At 37.9% G+C, this 21,558-nt stretch overlaps 1 protein-coding gene across 1 annotated transcript in view; it reads right to left on the bottom strand.

Annotated features, from left to right (window-relative positions):
* Positions 1 to 20,540, bottom strand: part of CWF19L2 (CWF19 like cell cycle control factor 2) — a 152,697-nt gene extending 132,157 nt beyond the window's left edge. Inside the window, exons 1-5 of the mRNA XM_065945197.1 lie at positions 20,440 to 20,540; positions 17,803 to 17,913; positions 16,959 to 17,078; positions 2,417 to 2,527; positions 1,561 to 1,680 (exon numbers count right to left, since the gene is read on the bottom strand). Coding sequence (XP_065801269.1) covers positions 1,561 to 1,680; positions 2,417 to 2,527; positions 16,959 to 17,078; positions 17,803 to 17,913; positions 20,440 to 20,532 — 555 coding nt within the window. The 5' untranslated portion in view covers positions 20,533 to 20,540. The remainder of the gene's footprint in view (positions 1 to 1,560; positions 1,681 to 2,416; positions 2,528 to 16,958; positions 17,079 to 17,802; positions 17,914 to 20,439) is intronic.
* Between the last annotated feature and the right edge of the window lie 1,018 nt (positions 20,541 to 21,558).

The raw sequence follows: 21,558 nt of genomic DNA on the forward strand, positions 1-21,558 counted from the left end.
GACTTCAGGATCACTCCTTCATAGTTTTCATTTATTAGTGCCTCTATGCGGCGTTCAAGGTAAATTCTTTTTTTTATTTTTTATTTTGTATTAGGGTATAGCTGATTTACAAACAATGCTGTGACAGTTTCGGTGAACGGCGAAGGGACCCAGCCACACATACACGTGTATCATACGGCTACCATACAACACTGACAGAGTTCCATGTGCTGTACCATAGCTCTCAAGGTAAATTCTTAAAGACCATTTTCTTGTTGTTGTTACCTAATTCTGTCTTCAGCTGTATTCAGTTTGTTGTTTGACCATTTACAAGTCTTCTAACTTCAACTCTCATATTTTTCATTTCTACAAGTTCACACTGGCTCTGTCTCAAATCCACCTTATTAATCTTTTATCCCATATTCATATCTCCGATACCTACTGTTACTATATAAAGCTATTAAATATTCCAAAAGATAAAGGTTTTATGGGTCTGATTATGTTATTTTTTTATTGGTACAGATATTTCTTTTCTTAAAAATTAATTTATTTATTGTAATTGGAGGATAATTACTTTACAATATTGCGATGGCTTCTACCACACATCAACATGCATCAACCACAGGTATACATGTGTCTCCCCCCATCCTGAACCTCCCTTCCGCCTCCCTCCCCACCCTATCCCTCTGGGTTGTCCCAGAGGACCACGGCTTTGAGTGTACTGCTTCATGCATCAAACTTGCACTGGTCATCTATTTTACAAATGGTAATGTACATGTTTCAACGCTATTCTCTCGAATCAGTCCACCCTCGCCTTCTGCCACTGAGTCCAAAATCTGTGTCTCCTTTGCTGCCCTGCATGTAGGACCATCGGTACTGTCTTCTAAGTTCCACATACATGCATTAGTTTACAGTATTTGTCTTTCTCTTTCTGATTTACTTCACTCTGTATAATAGGCTCCAGGTTCATCCACCTTATCAGAACTGACCCAAATGTGGTCCTTTTCATAGCTGAGTAATATTCCATTGTGTATATGTACCACAGCTTCCTTGTCCATTCATCTGTTCTTTATTGTTTCAAGTGAATCTCATGCACGGACCATCATTACATTTTCATGTATTTTATGATTTTAGCTTTTGACCTTTGATGCCATAGAACTTGTTTCTGAGAGACATGTGAGGCCTAAATTGACAGTGTCACCCCCTAGAAAGGACCGGGAGTTACTTTTGCCAATCATTTCAAGGAACTACTAACTCAAGAATACCTTAAATTCTCACCTCAGAGATTTTCAGACCACACATATAACACGGTTCAAGCCCTAAACCCTTACAAATCAAAGCTGTAAATCAAATTCTATACTCAACCATATATGCCCTAGATTTATAAACACAACATACATTTATACTTATTTCCTACAAAAAGTTTATTTTAAAAGAACTTATATCACATTTCATAGTTGTTCCCACTGATTTTACTAAATATCACAAAAACCAGTATCTTACAAGTAAAACTGCATTTATATACATGTGTATCACTTAAAGGCAAATTAGAAAGGCAAAGTATTTTAAATATTCTCTTACCTGTTCAAGTGCCTGGGTTTTCTCTTGCTGTGTTTTCCTTGCAGCTTCCTTTTCAGCTTTGAGTGACAATGATGACACAGTTTTAACAGACATAAAATCAACCGTCATCCATTCATCCCTCTGTTAAGTAAAAGAAGTCACTTCAATCTAAATTGATTAAAACAACACTAAACATTTAGTAATAAATTTTAGAGACTCTGGAGGCTTTCAAACCTGGATTAAAGCCACATGGCTGCATAATTTCTTAGCAAGTTTCTTAGTCTCTGTAAGCCTTATTCTCTCTCCTGTAAAAATGGGTAAAAACACCTACATTTCAGGAATGCTGTAAGGAGTTAACAAGAAACTGACTTAAGGTATCTACCTCAATGCCTGATACAAAACAAGTACTCCGATATTAGTTCTTCCCACCTTTCTTTCTTCACTGTTGCTAACAATATAAAAATAACACTCTTTGGCATATGAACTATAACCCAAAACTAGTGAACTATTCAACTAAAAGCACTGCAAATAAAATTTTGGCATGCAGTGAAGGGAAAAACTGTGACTTGAACTCCAGTAACTATAGACAGGTCATACAGTACAAAGCTTCAAGTACATAAGGGGAAAAGTACCAGTTCCCTATCAACAATCAGAAGCAGAAAACCCTGAGAGACTAGAACAGGGATAAATGCTAACTTCCCAACAGAAGAAGAAATGAAGTTCAAAGGCTCGGCAGATTGCATTATTGCTAAATTACTTATAAAAGTTATATTGTTTATAAAGTCTAATTTTTCTACTGAAGAAATTACACGCATCTTTCATTTTAACATTCATCTACTCTTGTAAGTTCACACTTGTTTAAAATCAGGTGGCTTACCTGAATAATCTGATTATCTTCTTTTTCTAACTTTTCATCTTTAATCTTCCAGGCCTTCTCCTTGCCAGGAGTCTGGGAGGGAACAGCCTCAACCCACTCATCTTCAGAGCTCTAAGAATATTTAGCATATAAGTAAAATTCTCAAATTTACATATTTTCATATAAAAACTCTGTGTGGTTGCACTCTTTCATTTTTTCTCATCCCTAAAATATCAACCTTATTTGGGTTTCCAGTCTTTGCCCACTATACTTTTTAATCTCTAAATATTCCTCTTGGAAATTAAATCCATTCTCACGACTTAAAATACCACCAATTATACTGACACCTTTCTAATTTATATACCCAAAGTTTCAATGATTTAAATAACTGCCTACAATATTTAAATGTCATGTTGAACTCAATAAGAACAAAAAGTAAACCCAGCATCTACTTCTACAATACTTGTTCCTCTTCCTATATATTTGAATTAAGCATCCTGGCATCACTACCCACCCACTTACCCAAGTCAGAAGTTTCAGGATCATCTTGCCCCTGCCATCTAAACATACTACTGTATTTCCAAAAGATTTCCAAACTATACCATACAGTGAACACCAAATGATTATCATGGGATCCATCTCCATCCCTGGCCAGAGCAGACTGTTTCAGAGATTATTACATAAACCAACCAATTTCAATCTTAGTCACTCTCCAGAAATCTAAAATGGTTTACTCTATAACTAAGGAGAACTGGAAAGACACTCGCAGAGACCATTTCTATCATGAGGCACAGAATTCAGCAAAAATTTATCAGTATCAAGAAAAACAAAAACAGAACAAAGAGGGGGAGAAAAGGAAGATAACAAGAAGACTCATGAAAGCATTTGTGACTCTAGTTCCAGGTATTCCTAAAACTCAGCTGCATTGCTATATGTCCTATGCAACTTTTGTGTTCTAATAGTGATGAAAGTGAAAGAGGAGAGTGAAAAAGTCAGCTTAAAACTCAACATTCAAAAAACTAAGATCATGGCATCTGGTCCCATCACTTCATGGAAAATAGATGGGGAAAAAATGGAAACAGTGACAGACTTTATTTTCTTGGGCTCCAAAATCACTGCAGATGGTGACTACAGCCATGAAATTAAAAGACGCTTGCTCCTTAGAAGAAAAGTTATGACCAACCTAGATAGCATATTCAAAAGCAGAGACATTACTTTACCAACAAAGGTCCATCTAGTCATAGCTAATTTTTTCCAGTAGTGAGGTGTGGATATGAGAGTTGGCCTATGAAGACAGCTGAGCACCAAAGAACTGATGCTTTTGAACTGTGGTGTTGGAGAAGACTCTTGAGCGTCCCTTGGACTGCAAGGAGATCCAACCAGTCCATCCTGAAGGAAATCAGTCCTGAATATTCACTGGAAGGACTGATGCTGAAACTGAAGCTCCAATACTTTAGCCACCTGATTCGAAGAGCTGACTCATTGGAAAAGACCCTGATTCTGGGAAAGATTGAAGGCAGGAGGATTATCCTCTGTTGAAGGACAACAGAGGATAAGATGGTTGGATGGCATCACCGACTCGATGGACCTGAGTTTGAGCAAACTCCAGGAGTTGGTGATGGACAGGGAAGGCTGGTGTGCTGCAGTCCATGGGGTTTCGAAGAATCGGACACAACTAAGCAACTGAAGTGAACTGAAACCAATTTAAATTTCGTTTCTGTTACCTACAACCAATAGTTCCAACTAATATATACTCTTTCCTCCCCATCCTTAAAGCAACAGCCCTAGATCAGACCTGCTTATTTCTCATCTGGAAAAACCAAATTAGTCTCCATAGCCCCTGTCTTTCCTGCTCCCGTTCATTCTCCAACTTCCGCTCTAAATACATTTAGAGCAATGCAAAGGGCACATCTGACCACAGTACTACTCTTCTCTGACTACCTGTCATAAGGACTATTTTTACTCCTCTTCTTTCCGACCAATAGATTCAATTTTATTTGAAGATATAATGTGCTTCCCCTCCTGGAAAGTAAAGGCTTAATCAAGTCTCCAATAAGGTGGAAATAAAGTACTGCATAGGACTTTCTGAAAGTTAAGAAAAAGAGGGAATCCTCTCTACTGTTATGTAATCTAAGAGGTACTTTTTAAAGACAACAGAGTGACAAAACTAGAAGCCTGGGTCCCAGAAGGCCATACTACCATTAAACTGTCTACCTGATTTCCTTTATGTAAAAGAAAAGTTAACTACCTTTACATTCTATATATTTTATATTAAATGGCTATTCTGAAGTTCTCTAATAAATACAAATGAATGCTATTTGATGATACACTAACTATTGCATAAATCAAACTTCACGGTTTACAAAATCCTATCAATCCTCTTTTGTTTTATAACCTAACACTGCTAAGTCCCTTAGAGTTAAATTCACACACACATACACACACACACACACACACACACACACACACACACACTTTACACCACGCTCCCTCTTACTCCCACACCGATGCTCTCACAAGTCCTTGTGCACACACACCTCCATTTGCGAGGCTGCTTCTTGCTCACCCTTTAAATCTCAACTCAGGCATCATTTCCTCAGTAAGCCTGTATATAAAATCCTTCTTCCCTAATACCCTGACATGCCACGGCATCATGAGATTACACACTGGAGGGATGTGGCTACTTAATTAAATAATGACTTCCCCAAAAGTTCAAACTCTATATGCTTATATTCCCCACGTATATGAAAGTATCTGGCAAAAAGTCAGCATTCAATAAATGTGCATTACAATTAGCTGAACTGACTCTTCCAACAACTCAGGGTAGAGACTTCAGGCAGCAGCCTGCGTCCCAGCATTAAATATCAGGCACTGAAGGAAAGACGCCTCTGTGACACAGCAGACAGTCTCACTCCTTTATACAACAAGGACACATAGACCATTCTGTATAGCTCTCTTCATTTGTACTGATTTTGTTGCTAATTTTCACTATTATTCACTCACCTCACCACTTCAGCAAGATTTGTGTTCCCCTCCCCCCACACCATGACCTAAGTTCTCTTGCTGATTTTAATTTCAATCCTCCATCTTACCTTGAAGAATTTATAAACTATCAGTGTGACTCTTGACCTAAGAGAGGTCCCAGGACTCTTCTCATGTGTAGCGTCATAATTAACCACACTCCACTTCCCATCTAACAGTCAAAACCTAAAGACAGAACCAAGACAGAAAAGTGCCACCAAGGAAAATATACATATTTATATATATATGTTATATGTGCATATAAAATATATAAAATTTATACATGTAAAATATAAGTTTGACATATAATGTATGTGTGTATATATATATAAATATGTATAAGTACTTGAGGACTTCTGCACTGGTCATGAAAAAATAAATGCCACATCAGATTAAAAATATACAGAAATGAAAATAAAAGTAGAAAATATAAGAAACAACTGTTTCTAGAGACTTACTCTCAGTTGTGCAGGACTGAGAAAAGAGAAACAAGTGAGTGTCACGATTACACTCTGCTGGTTCTTGCCTGCTGGCACTTTCTAGGCAAAGGCACAAGGAAATGTAAAGCAAGGACAGTATGACAATCTCACTGAGCTAAAGAAATAGAATTTTAACTTCATGATGACTGAGACAGAGTATCCATGAAAAGGAACCTACACAGAGAAAGAGTTCCAGAAAACTATATGAGACCCCTGTAGTCTTTAACTCAATAACAAACTGAACATGTTTAGAATGCAAGTCCACAGGGATACACGAAGAATAACTACCATGTAAGAAACAATTATTAGAATGACTACCATGTAAGGAACAATTGTGCTATTTCCAGCAACGCAATGGTAAAGAATCTGCCTGCCAATGCCAGAGACGCAAGAGATGCAGGTTCGATCCCTAGGTCAGGAAGATCCCCTGAGGTAGGAAATGGCAACCTGCTCCAGTATTCGTACCTGGAAAATTCCATAGACAGAGAAGCCTGATGAGCTACAGTCCATGGAGTTGCAAAGAGTCAGATACAACTGAGCACACACACATGAGCAGAGAGATCTCCAGAGCTCACAAACCGCCAGAAGATCAGTAGAGAAACCACAAAACTAGAATTAAAAAAGACTGGGAAAAAACCTAGGAAAAAAACTGGAAAAAAAAAAAAAAAAAAACCCCCGTGGCTCAGCTGGTAAAGAATCTGCCTGCAAGGCAGGCGATATGGGTTCAATCCCTGGGTTGGGAAGATCCCCTGGAGAAGGGAACGGCTACCCGATCCAGTATTCTGACCTGTAGAATTCCCTGGACTGTGTAAAAAAGAAAAAAAAATATGAATGCTAAAAAAAACAACTAGGAGAAAGAAGAGAAAAAGGAATAAAAACAAAGGGGACAAATAGAAAACAGACTGGCAAAAAGAGAAACTCAAACATATCTGTAATTATATTAAACATAAATAATCTAAGTAGTATCTAACAGGAGCTTTCTATATCTAAACCAGCCAATATGGTAGCCACTAATCTAGCCATGTGTCTATGAATAGAAAAAAATCTGGCTAGTGAGACTAAAGAAATGATCTTTCAACCTGATAACTTCAATAAATTTTGACTAAAAATTTAAAACTCAATGTGACTATCATATTAGATAGTGGAGAAAATTCTCTAATTTAAAAGGAAGAAATTGATAAGCCAAATAAAAAGGGCAAGCCTTAAATATAGACTGTCCACAAGAAATACACTTTTAATATAAAGATACATTAAAACTAAAAAAATTTTTAAAAAGATACACCATGAAAGCAAAAATAGTAACAAAACTAAAAAGGCTTTATTAACATGAGACAGAAGTAGGTCTTAAAGAAGAATATTACCAGAAATAAAGAGGAACATTTCATGATATTGTAATCATCAACTCATCAACAAGATATAACTATCCTAAATGTGTATGTACCTAACAAGACTTCAAAATACATAAGGTAAAACTGACAAAACCCGAAGAAGAAAAAGGCAAATACATAACACAGAGATTTTACACTATGAATAAACTTCCTCCCAAGTTGACATTCACAGAACACCACAACTATCAACAACACCTGAATATACATACATTTCAATTACACAAGAAATTTTCACCAAGATAGAACATAGGCTAAGCCATAAACTCAGGCTCATAAGTTTTTTAAAAAACTAAATTATACATAGCATGTTTTATGACAACTGAATTAAATTTGAAGCCAGAAACAAAAACAAATAGGGTTAAATCCACAAATTCCTGGTTAAATCCATAAATTCATATACACTCTGTAAGTTTAAAAAATAACACAGTTAATTAGAAAATATTTTAAAAAGGATGACAATGAAACTATAACATCAAAATCAGTTACATGGAGATAAAACAGTGCTAGGAGAAAAATTTGCAGATTATTAACACTCAATTAGAAAACAAGAAAGGTTTAGAATGAAAGACCTATGTACCCACTTCAGGAAGTTAGAAGAAAAGGAAATTAAACACAAAATATGTAATAGGAAAGAAATAATAAAGACAATGGAAATCAACAGAATGTACACAAATAGAAAATCAATGAAACTAAAAGTCAATTATTTGAAAAAAATGATTAATAAAATTGATAAACCTAAAACTATACTGACCAAGGAAACAAAGAAAAAAATAGAAATAGCTAAAATCAGGAATGAAGGAGGGGACATAAATTCAACAATTTAGATGACGTAAACAAATTACTTGCAAATCCAAATTACCATAACTCAAGAATAAAAAGAAAACATTTAATACAGATATTAACAGAATTAAATTTGTACTTTAAGCATCCCACAAAGAAAACGCTAGGCCCAAACAGTCTGACTAGTAAGCTCTAACAATCATTTAAGGAAGAAACCACACCAATCTTAACACAAACTTTTCTACAAACAGAAGAGGGAATATTTCCTAATTCATATGTGAGGCCGGCATTACCCTAACACTAAAACCCAATATCCCTCATAAACACTGATGCAAAACTTCTCAACCAACTGTGGGCAAATCATAAAAAAAACATATTCAGTAAAATTCATATGTAAATATATATAAATAAAATATTTTATAAAGAAAAATGACCAAACAGGGTTTATCCCAGGAATTCAGCTTCCTATAACATTAAAAAAATTAACCAATGTAATTCTTCATGTGGCTTCCCTGGTGGCTCAGAGGGTAAAGCGTCTGCCTGCAATGTGGGAGACCAGGGTTCGATCCCTGGGTTGGGAAGATCCCCTGGAGAAGGAAATGGCAACCCACTACAGTATTCTTGCCTGGAGAATCCCACGGACAGAGGAGCTTGGTGGGCTATAGTTTATGGGGTCACAAAGAGTCGGACACAATTGAGTGACTTCACTTTCACTTTCAACAGAATAAAAGAGAAAAATCATATGATTAGATTAACAGATGTGTAAAAGGTATTTGACAAAATCCAATGCTTATTCAATACACCAACCCTTAGGGAAAAAAATAAAAATAGAGGAAAATTTACTCAATCTAAAAGGGCATACATGAAAAGCCCACAGCTAATATCATGCTTTCAGATGAAAGATACTTTCCACTTAAGGAACAGGTAAGGAGATCCAGTCTCATTACTTCTATTGAACACTATGCTGAAGTCCCAGCTAGTGAAATAAAATAAAAAATTAACAAATGAGGTAAAAGGAATAGAGATTGGAAAGAAAAAAAAGTGTCTTTGTTCACACATAACATAATCATATACTAAGAAATCAACCAAAAAAAGTTAACACTAGTACTTGTGAATTTAAGAAGGTGACAAGATACAGGCAAATATACAAAAATCTATTGTAAAGATATATATTAGCTGCAAATACAAGAAAAATAAAATTTATTTATAATTCCATTTCCAACAGCACCCCAAGAAAATAAAATACAAAAATATAGCAAAAGATGATAGTAAGACCTCTACACTGAAAATATCAGAACACTGTGAGAGAAATTTTTAAAAAACTTTAAAAGATGGAGAGATATATCATATGCATGATGAATTGCATTCCTCTCTATTTTAAGATATTAACTCTCTCAAAACCAATCTATTGATGCAAAACAATTCCAATCAAAACATCAGTAGCCACTTTTGTTGAAAGTGATAAGTGATTCTAAAATTTACTTTAAAAATGCAAATATCCTAGAGTAGCAAAACAATTTTCAAAAAGAACAAAATCATAGAACTAACACTACTTTATTCCAAGACCTACCTGAGAATTGTGGTAATTAAGACAGTGTATTTACTGGCCAAGGAGAGACATGCAAGTCAGCGGAACAGAAGAGAGTCTAGAAATTACCCCATAAATATATATGCTCAATTGTATTTAAAACAAAGGAGCCTAAGTAATTTAACAGAGAAAGGTTAGCCTTCTCAACAAATGATGCTGGAACATGTGGAAATTCTTATGGAAAAGAACTACAGTTTGACACGTAATACATACCATAAAGAAAAATTATTCAGAATGAAGTGCTGACAAACACAAAAATGAAAGCTACAAAATTTCTTGAAAAAAACACAGGAGAAAATCTTCACAATCTTGAGATGTACAAAAGTTAGGACACCAAAAGCAGTAATGAAGAGAAATTAATGGTAAAAGAAAATAATTAGTAAATTGGAGTTCATAAAAGAAAACAGAATGGCCAATAAAGATTTAAGTTAATGCTCCACTTCATTGATATCCAAGGAAATATCACATGAAATATTACTATACACACAGTAAGATGGCCAGAAAACTACAAAGACTGGGAGTTCGAAGTGCTCACAAAGATGCAGAATAACTGGAACTCCCATAAACTGCCAGGAGGAGTGTAAAATGGTCCAAACACTTTGGAAAATAATTGTTCTTTTCCAAGAGAAAAACATGTCCACAGAAAGACTTGTACATATTCACAGTAGCTTTATTCAGTGTTGTTTAGTTACTAGGTTGGGACCAACTCTTTGCAATCCCTTTGTAGATCACTAGGCTCCTCTGTCCATGAGATTTCACAGGCAAGAATACCCCTATCTATTTGCCAAGAAGTTACGGGATTGGATGCCATGATCTTAGTTTTCTGAATGTTGAATTTTAAGCCAACATTTTCACTCTCCTCTTTCACTTTTATCAAGAGGCTCTTTAGTTCTTCATCGCTTTCTGCCGTAAGGGTGGTGTCATCTGCATATCTGAGGTTATTGATATTTCTCCTGGCAATCTTGATTCCAGCTTGTGCTTCATCCAGCCTGGCATTTCACATGATGTACTCTGCATGTAAGTTAAATAAGCAGGGTGACAATATACAGCCTTGACGTATGCCTTTTCTGATTGGAACCAGTCTGTTGTTCCATGTCTGGTTCTAACTGGTGCTTCTTGACCTGCATACAGGTTTCTCAGGAGGCTGATAAGGTGGTCTGGTATTCCCATCTTTTTAAGAATTTTCCAGTTTGTTGTGATCCACACAGTCAAAGGCTTTAGTGTAGTCAATGAAGCAGAAATAGCTGTTTTTCTGGAACTCTTGCTTTTTCTGTGATCTGACGTAAGTTGGCAATTTGATCTCTGGTTCCTCTGCCTTTTCTGAAACCAGATTGAACATTTGGAAGTTCTTGGTTCATATACTGTTGAAACCTAGCTGGGAGAATTTTCAGCATTACTTTGCTAGCAGAGTCAGATGAGTGTAACTGTGCAGTAGTTTGAACATTCTTTGGCATTGCCCTTCTTTGGGATTGGAATGACAACTGACCTTTTCCAGTCCCGTGGCCACTGCCAAGTTTTCCAGATTTGCTGGCATATTAGTTATATTTAGCCACAAACTAAAAAACAACCCAAATGACTCTGAACAGATAAAATAGACAACAAATCATGGTATATGAATATACTGTAATATAGCAAAAAAGAGAAGAGAAATACTGATAGATGCAATCACTTGAGTTGCAAAAACATAATGTCAAGCCAAAGAATCACAACATAAAAAAGATCATATTACAGTTGACCCTTGAATAGTATGGGGGTTAGAGGTGCCTACCCTCTGTGCAGTAGAAAACCAACAAGTAATTTTACAGTGGGCCATCCATATCTACGGGTCCACATCTGCAGATTCAACCAACCAACTGTGGATTATGTAGTACTATAGTACATATTTCTCAAAACAGATGCACATATAAATGGACCTGTACATCCAAACTCATGTTGTTCAAGGACTAACCATATATGAATATTCACGCTGCTGCTATGTTATGCTTAGTTGCTCAGTCGTGTCTGACTCTTTGTGACCCCACAGACTGTAGCCCACCAGGCTCCTCTGTTCATGGGGTTCTGCAGGCAAGGATACTAGAATGGGTTGCCATGCCCTCCTCAGGGGATCTTTCCAACCCAGGGACCAAACCCAGTTCTCCCACACTGCAGGCAGATTCTTTACCAGCTGAACCACCAGGGAAGCCCAACAATACTGCAGTGGGTAGCCTATCCCTGAATTGAACCAGGGTCTCCTGCATTGCAGGCAGATTCTTTACCACCTGAGCCATCAGGGAAGCCCATGTGAATATTTATATGAAAACCCAATACAGGGAAAACAAATCTATAGTGGGATAAAGCAGACCTATGGCTGCCCAGATAGGAGGAGGAGGAGGGAGGGTGAGGAGCAATTGATTGCAAAGAGCCATGAGGAACTTTATGGGGAATGGAAATGCTCTATACCTTAACTGACAGGGCTAAACAGATATAAGAATTAAATAGTACACTTAATAGAGGATTATTTTATTATATATAAATTATACCTCAGTAAAAATGATTTTAAAAGTTAAAAGAAAAAAAAAAATCAAGAGATTGTGACAGTCAAGATATTCGTTCTAGTCTCACATGGATCTTGAAGGGTTCCCAGCAATTCATTTGCTTCTATTACTACCTAAGCAAAGTTGTTTCAAATCTACACCATTTCCTCAACCCCTCTATCCTACTTCTTCTTTCAAGTTGTCTTCTCACATGATGATTTTACCTTCTACTTTACAAAGGAAATAGAGAACATCAAGCAGAAATATCATCAATAATCGGTTTCCCTCATTTATCTGCTACTTCCTCTTCACTTATCTGTATTTGTGTACATCTTTACTACTTCCCTGCTAACTCAGAAGACAAGGTGCTCCTACTTCCCAGCTAAGTTTATCCCATCCTCTGAAACCTTGCTCACCCAAATGAAGCATTCTCCTCAATAATATCCAAGCCTCTCTCCCTAAAAACATTTTCTTAAGAAGACCTCCCAATTAACCTGATTTCCCAAACTATTCTTCTTTCTTTCCCTTCATGTCAGTATAAATTTTTCTTTCCTTCTTCAATCAACCTCAACGTGATGTGGGCACTGAGCATTCATTCAAATTACTCTCTTTAAGATATCTGTTGCACAACTTTAAAGGCAGCATAAATGTACATGCTTTATGCAGCAACAAAAACACTTACATATCAGAAAACAACAATAACAAGAAAACAAAGAACAGGACAGTGAGTCTCTGATAAAGGGAAGCAAGTGCCCTTAATCAAATGGCATAAATGATTAGTCACCCTGACATATATCCCCATGGGATGGGGATTCTTAACAGCTGTGATACTTGGGTAAATTCCTGAGAGTTTTACAAACTCCACTGAAATAAACTTTATATATAAATTTATCATTGAAGAGAAGATCAATTTTATCAGATTCTCAATGAAGTCAGCAACTCAATCCCACAATTGTAGAAATAATACCCCTATTTTGCTTTCCCTTTAAGATTTTCCAACTCCCTTTGTCCTGAGCTATAGTCAAAAGAATTTTATTTTCTATATAATATTCCTAGCATTATAAAACATGCTGGACACTTGATAAAACTATCCGCTGTATTTCTCACTGTGAATGAAGATGCTGCGTTCTCACATAGCAGTAAAGAACAATACCACATAGGAACCTGGAACGTTAGGTCCATGAATCAGGGTAAATTGGATGTGATCATGAAGGGGATAGGAAGAGTGAACACCAACATCTTAGGAATCAGTGAACTAAAATGGATAGGGATGGGAGAATTAAATTCAGATGACCATTGTATCTACTACTGTGGGCAAGAATTCCTTACAAGAAATGGAGTCAAAAAAGCCCTCAGAGTCAAAAAAAGAATCTGAAATGCAGTACTTAGTACAATCTCAAAAATGACAGAAATGATCTAAGTTCATTTCCAAGACAAACCATTCAACATCACAGTAATTCAAGTCTATGCCCCAACAACTGATGATGAACCTGAAGCTGACCAGTTATATGAAGACCTACAACACCTTCTAAAACTAACACCAAAAAAAAAGAGATGTCCTTTTCATCACAGAGGATTGGAATGCAAAAATACCAAATCAAGAGATACCCAGAGTAACAGGCAAGTTTGGCCTTGGAGTAAAAAACGAAGCAGGGCAAAGGCTAACAGTTTTCTCAAGAGAACACGATGGTCATACCAAACCCTTTTCCAACAACACAAGACACAATTCTGCACATGGAGATCACCAGACGATCAATACCTAAAGCAGATTGATATATTCTTAGCAGTTGAAGTTGGAGAAGTCATCAAAAGTCAGTCAGCAAAAACAGGACCTGGAGCTGACTGTGGCTCTGAGCTCCTCATTGCAAAATTCAGGCTTAAATTGAAGAAACTAGAGAAAACCATTAGACCATTCAGGTATGACCTAAATCAAATCCCTTATGATTATACAGTGGATGTGACAAACAGATTTAAAGGATTAGATCTGGTAAAGAGTGCCTAAAGAACTATGGATGGAGGTTTACACCATTGTACAGGAGGCAGTGACTAAAATCATCCCAAAGAAAAACAAATACACAAAGGCAAAGTGGTTATCTGAGGAAGCTTTACAAATAGCTTAAGAAAGAAAAGAAGGGAAAGGCAAGGGACAAAGGGGAAGATACATCTAACCAAATGCAGAGCTCCAGAGAATAGCAAGGAGACATGAAGCCTTCTTAAATGAACAATGCAAAGAAACAGAAGAAAACAATCAAATGGGAAAGAATAGAAATCTCTTCAAGAAAACTGGAGATATCAAGGGACATTTCATGCAAGAATGGACACAATAAAGGACAGGAACAGTCAAGATCTAACAGAAGCTGAAGAAATTAAGAAGAGGTGCCAAGAATACACAGAACAACTGCACAAAAAGGGTCTTAATGACCCACATAAGCACGATGGTGTGATCACTCACCTAGAACCCAACATCCTGGAGCAAGAAGTCGAGTGGGCCTTAGGAGGCATTACTACAAACAAAGATAGTGGAGATAACAGAATTCCAGCTGAGCTACTTCAAATGATAAAAAACTATACTGAAAAGGTATTGCACTCAACATGTCAGCAATGCTGGAAAACTCAGTAGTAGCCACAGGACTGAAAAAGGTCAGTTTTCATTCCAATCCCAAATGAGAGCAATGCCAAAGAATGTTCAAATTACCATATAATTGCACTCATTTCACATGCTATCAAAATTATGCTCAAAATCCTTCAAACCAGGCTTTAGTAGTATATGAACTGAGAACTTCTAGATATACAAGCTGCATTTAGAAAAGGAAGAGGAACCAGAGATCAAATTGCCAACATTTGCTGGATTGTAGAAAAAGTAAGGGAATTCAAAAAAAACATCTGCTTCATTGACTACACTAAAGCCTTTGAATATGTGGATCACAACAAACTGTGGAAAATTCTTAAAGAGATGGGAATACCAAACCATCTTACCTGTCTCCGGAGAAACCTGTATGGGGGTCAAGAAGCAACAGTTAGAACCAGACATGGAACAATGAACTGGTTCAAAATTGGGAAAGGAGTCCAACAAGGCTGTATACTGTCACCCTGCTTATTTAACTTAAACGAAGAGTACATCATGTGAAATGCCAGACTGGATGAATCACAAGCTGGGATCAAGACTACTTGGGAGCAATATTAACAACCTCAGATATGCAGATGATACCACTTCAATGGCAGAAAGCAAAGGGGATCTAAAGAGTCTCCTGATGAGGGTGAAAGAGGAGAGTGAAAAAACTGGCTTGAAACTCAACAGGAAAAAAACTGTAGCATCTGGTCCCATCACTTCATGGCAAATAGAAGGGTAAAAACTAGTAGCAGTGACAGAATTTATTTTCTTGGGCTCCAAAATCACTGCAGATGGTGACTGTAGCCATGAAATTAAAAGACGTTTGCTCCTTGGCAGGAAAGCTATGACAAATCTCAAAAGTATATTAAAAAGCAGAGATATCACTTTACTGACAAAGGTCCATATAGTCAAAGCAGTGGTTTTCCCAGTAGTCACGTCCAGATACAAGAGCTGGACCATAAAGAAGGCTAAACACCAAGGAATTGCTGCTTTCAAATTGCAGTGCTAGAGAAGATTCTTGAGAGTCCCTTGGACTGCAAGGAGATCAAACCAGTCAATCCTAAAGGAAATTAACCCCGAACTGGAAGGACTGTTGCTGAAGCTGAAGCTCCAATACTTCCACCACCTGATTCAAAGAGCCAACTCACTAGAAAAGAACTTGATGCTGGGAAAGACTGAAGGCAAAAGGAGAAGGGGGCAGCACAGGATGAGAGAGTTAGATTGCATCAACAACTCAATGGATATGAATGTGAGTAAACTCCACGGCACAGTGGAGGACACAGTCTGGTGTGCTATAGTCCATGGAGTCGAAAAGAGTTGGACACGACTTAGCGACGAAACAACAACAACATTCTTATATAAAACAAGCTTTCGTGAGCCAATTATCATCTCAGGGCATACTGCTGAAAATTTAATTTCTGAAACTACAAGAAGGCCAGACTGACTCCAGTCTGGCCCTCTTATGAAGACTCAACTGAGAGTATAATCCTCTGAAGATCATACCTAGGAGTCCAATTATCACTAAATATCTCCAACTCATCTCGTTAAGCACCATGTACTTTTCTGTTCCTGAAAACAACCATGAGGGTTTGCCTTGCTTTCCTTTCTTTTGTGGGTCCTGTCATCCAAAACCTGGCTAGACACACAACAGATCCAGCATTCTCTTCCTTTCTGTCCCAAAGATAAATATACAAATACAACCCATTTTAAACACTTAAGTGTTAATGTCTATGAAAAACAAACTGAGGTAACAAACTGAAAAGTCTTGGTACTCTTTCCCTTCTTCTATGGTGCTATTTTTACTCCCCTTTCACTCTTCCCTGTTTCTCCTAATTTTCCAACTGCTTCTACTTAAAATCCTTTACGTGCTGTCTGGCTTCTCAGTGTTGGTATTCTTCCTTCTTTTCAATTTCCCAAGGCAATTCATCCATTCTAATGCCTTTAAACAGCAATGATCCTCCAACCATATCTCCATCCTCTAGCCCTTATCTCTAACCTAAGATTCATATTTCTACCATTTCCTGTACACTTCCAAGTAGACGACGCCCAAGCATTTTCTTGGGAGTGTATCTTAACTAGCAATATTCCCCAAGTTCTCACATATATTTTAGGCCCCCATATGTTGCTCCTTTGGACACAACATTCCCAAGCAGCTTCTCTGGTCGGTTTCAGCGCACACTTACTGAGGAGCTGTCAGATGACTCATTTTTCTCACACTTTTGTTTCTTGCTTTTTTTTTTCTTCTCTTTCTTTACTTTTTTTGAATGCTTGCCTTTTTTCTTCTTTTTCTTCACACAGTCTTCCTATAAATAATCATTTTGCAGAGGCAAGAATTTAGTTTTAGCTTACTTTAAAAGTAAGTGTTTTGAGGAAAAGATCTATGTCCTAAAACACTTTAAATCTTTCATGAAAGAAGACAAGGAATATAATTAAATAAATAGCTTCTTCTAAAAAATTTTAACATGCTTCTATAATATACACACTACTAATAAACCATATAGCTAAGATTTCTTCGAAAAATATAAGGGAAGTTTTAATTTATTTGTACATATATTGACACACAGATATAATCAAACATATATATGAAAACACAGTGTGTATGTATCTCCTTCAATGGGCCCAAAAGAATTTATAGATTACTAACCACATAAAATCTAACAAGACAGCATAAATTGTGGGGAGAGAAAGCAAGAATTGAGACATCCCCCTTAAAAAAAAAAAAAAAAGCATCACATTAAGCTTAAAACATTTAACATTTTAGATCCATAAACTTGCCACAAGTGGACTGGAAACTTGGATCTAAGCTTTCTACCAGCCAACTCAACTAACACAATCTTTCCAATATCATGTCCAAAATATTAATATATACTACTATAGCCAGAGAGACAAATATTCAGTACTGTCAACTATGTGATATTCATTCTATAACTCGTAAAAAAGTTTATAAAGTTGCTCCAGTATTAACTTGAATAAGTGCAAAAAAAAAAAAAAAATAAGCTTACACAAAGTAAGCCTGCTAGTATTCACCTGTGAGATTTGTTCAACTCTCTTAATCACATCAGGTAGCATCCATGTTTCCTCACCCCGAAGTCGTTTAAGTTCTTTACGCCTTTCTTCCTTTTCAAAATTGGCTTTAGCCTAAAACAGTGAAAAAAGAAAAATTAACAACAGATCCACCTACTTCTCACCAAAAAAGCAAAACAGAAACTTCCCCCACTTTCATGTAAGGCTCACCACAAATTTGCTTCTATCAAAGTATGTGTGCATGCGTACTAAGACACTTCAGTTGTGACAGACTCTTTGCAACCCCATGGAAGGTAGCTTGTCAGGCTCCTCTGTCCATGGGATTCTCCATGCAAGAATACTGGAGCGGATTGTCATGCCCTCCTCCAGAGCATCTCCCCAAACCTAGGGACTGAATCTGCATCTTACGTCTCCTGCACTGGTGGGAGACTAACACCACCTGGGAAGCCCCTCCCAACGTGTAAGAAAGATTAAAAACAAATTCTCCTTCCACATTACCAACTGCATGACCAATTAGCAATCACTAGTGAAATGAGCCGGACTTCCCTGGTAGCTCAGCTAGTGAAGAATCCGCCTGCAATGTAGAAGACCTGGATTCAATCCCTGGGAAGATCCCCTGAAGGAGGGCATGGCAATCCACACCAGTATTCTTGCCTGGAGAACCCCATGGAGAGAGGAGCCTGGTGGACTACAGACCACAGGGTCGCAAACAGTCAGTCATGACTGAGGAATCACAGCACAGTACAGTGAAATGAGCCACGAATCAAGGACAGAATCTTGGGACCTACTGTAGACCTCTTCCTCTCCCCTAAGCTCCCTACCTCAGAAATGACTTGAATCTCTTTTCCCTTCGCTATCCCACTGATAGTGCCTGATACTTCTGTAACTGTTAGGAGACTGACCTCCATACCTTCAAACTGCAGTGTCCATAACCATCTACCCACATCCTCAAAGTGCGTCAAAAAGAATCACCTTTCTAAAAAGAAATGATCATATTGATAATTTTTTATCATTCAAAAACAGTCTAACTAAGTAACAGCTTCCTAAGAAGTTGTTCCTGCCTTTTCATTCTCTCCCCAAATTGCAAAGCTAGGATTGGTCCTTCTCAAAACTCTGTACATAGCTATACTATAAAATTTATCATAGCTTACAAACCCACTCCCTCCAAAAACTGCCTGAAATATCAGAGACAAGGACGAAGGATATTTATTATACACATACATTCAGTTCAGTTCAGTCGCTCAGTCGTGTCAGACTCTGTGCGACCCCATGAATCGCAGCATGCCAGGCCTCCCTGTCCATCACCAACTCCCGGAGTTTACTCAAACTCATGTCCATCGAGTCGGTGATGCCATCCAACCATCTCATCCTCTGTCATCCCCTTCTCCTCCTGCCCCCAATCCCTCCCAGCATCAGGGTCTTTTCCAATCAGTCAACTCTTCGCATGAGGTGGCCAAAGTACTGGAGTTTCATCCTCAGCATCAGTCCTTCCAATGAACACCCAGGACTGATGTCCTTCAGGATGGACTGGTTGGATCTCCTTGCAGTCCAAGGGACTCTCTTGAGAGAGTGGTGTTCTCCAACACCACAGTTCAAAAACATCAATTTTTCAGCGCTCAGCTTTCTTCACAGTCCAACTCTCACATCCATACATGACCACTGGAAAAACCATAGCCTTGACTAGACGGACCCTTGTTGGCAAAGTAATGTCTCTGCTTTTTAATATGCTATCTAGGTTAGTCATAATATTACATATGCTGAAATCAGGGACCACGGACCTTTCACCTCTGGAAGATTTATTGCCGTTTTCTTGCCCTGTAAAATCTGACTGCAGTCATTATGCCTTCTCCTTCCTATCTCCTATACCGGTTCTTTATTTGCATTTAAATGTGCTTTAAACGGTTACAGCTTACAACAAATAAAATAATCATCATCACTTGTTTCACCTTACATTGTTCTCTAACTACAACTTTTCCCCTTCACTGCCACACTTCCTACATCTTGTGAGATAATTCAATAGTACAGTTAACTTTCTCCGTTCCTTGTTTTACCTCTAATCATTTCAATCTTAATGAAAAACACGTTTCTCAACTTTTTTCCAGGGGCTAAATTTTTTAGATCTCTGTCTCAATCGCTGTTTGGTTCAGTAAGGGTTTGCAATGACCCGGATAACTGACACAAAAAACTTAAAAGGAGAATGAAACGATCTAGTCTAACGTGCCTTACACGAGTTCCTGAAAACGGAAAATTTCATTTCTTAGATATAACAAGAGGGAGGACTAAGGCTGTAAGAGATACAGGGAAAGTAGTGGGGTCCCTCGAAAGTGCGCAGCACAGATGACCGGGTGAAAAGAAATGTCAAGCACGGATGATTTAAGAAACGTCAGAGGAAATAAACAAGTTTTCTGGAAAAGAATATGAGCAACTGGAGCCTTCCAGAGCATCTAAGAGACAGAGGACACCCAACAGTGTGCGAACATCCCAAAGGAAAACATCTATCCCCACACAACCAGACAAGGTAAGATACTGAGGAACTAAAACAAGAAAGGGTGCAGGGAGGCAGGAGAGCTAGAGGCCTGACTCCCAGAAAGCCTCCACTCTCAATTCTAAGTGGCTCCCAAAGCCACAAAACTGAGGTACCTGGCGCAACACCTCGGCCCTAGCAATTCGAATCTGTTCTTTACGCTCTTCGACGCTACTCGCACTTTCAAATCTACCACCGGCAGCCGCCATAGTTGTTGTCGTAAAACTAGGAAGCCGGCAGAAAAATCTCGGCTTACGACTGTCGTAATTTAGTAAACAAACTGGGACTTCCGACTGGGGGAAGGAGGGGCTCGGCTCCACCAAAAGAACATGCGCAAACTGGTGCTTACTATTTCGGTTAATTGTCTAACCCTTAGGTTTGGAAGTGGAGAAGGAAATAGCAACCCACTCCAGTCTTCTTGCCTGGAGAATCCCAGGGACGGCGGAGCCTGGTGGGCTGCTGTCTATGGGGGTCGCACAGAGTCGATCACGACTGAAGCGACTTAGCAGCAGCAGCAGCGGTAGGTTTGGAAGAGACAGAAGGTTAAGCCAAGAGGTTACTCTCCTTCGTATATTGGGTTTGCCCTTAACAGGACTTGTGTCAGCGTACATTTATTACGCAGTTTGCACGGAACTGACGGCATGTCACAGCTGTCTCCTCTTAAAACTTCCCCAGTGTGTTTGGCATTCGGGAAGATTAAACGTACATGTTGCAAAGATTTCTACCAAAGTACCCTTATCGCCAAAGAGGTTTCCCAGTGCTGGAGGAATGGACTAAAGGAAGGCTGGCCAGAAAGACAGTGCAAACTAGCAGAAGAGAAAACTTCCTTTGAAGAGTCAGCATTTTGCTTTGGTGGATTTTTTTTTAAGCATAGTATATGAAAAAGTCATGTGAATTTTGCATTGCACTTCATAATTTATACGTGTTTAAAGTGTAACATTTTTTTCTGACCTCATATTGTTTGTTCATACTGTCTCAGTAACAAATGAAAAAAAAAAAAAGAGGAATGAGTTTTTTTCTTTGCCTTTCCTAACGATAAAGAAAATAGAACAGTGAGCAGGTCTGATATTCCTAGTTTTGTTTTTTGTTTTTGTTTTTGTTTACTTTAATAGCTCCTAACTCTGAATGTCTGTAACTAAATTTGCTCTTCTGCCCCCTAACTCTGCAAGAACTACAGTTCACACCTATTTTCTTTTGACTCTGTGTTAAGTACATCCACTATCTGGTGTGAAGAA

Source organism: Muntiacus reevesi, chromosome 9 (genome assembly GCF_963930625.1).
Source record: "Muntiacus reevesi chromosome 9, mMunRee1.1, whole genome shotgun sequence".
Taxonomy (NCBI): Eukaryota; Metazoa; Chordata; class Mammalia; order Artiodactyla; family Cervidae; genus Muntiacus; species Muntiacus reevesi.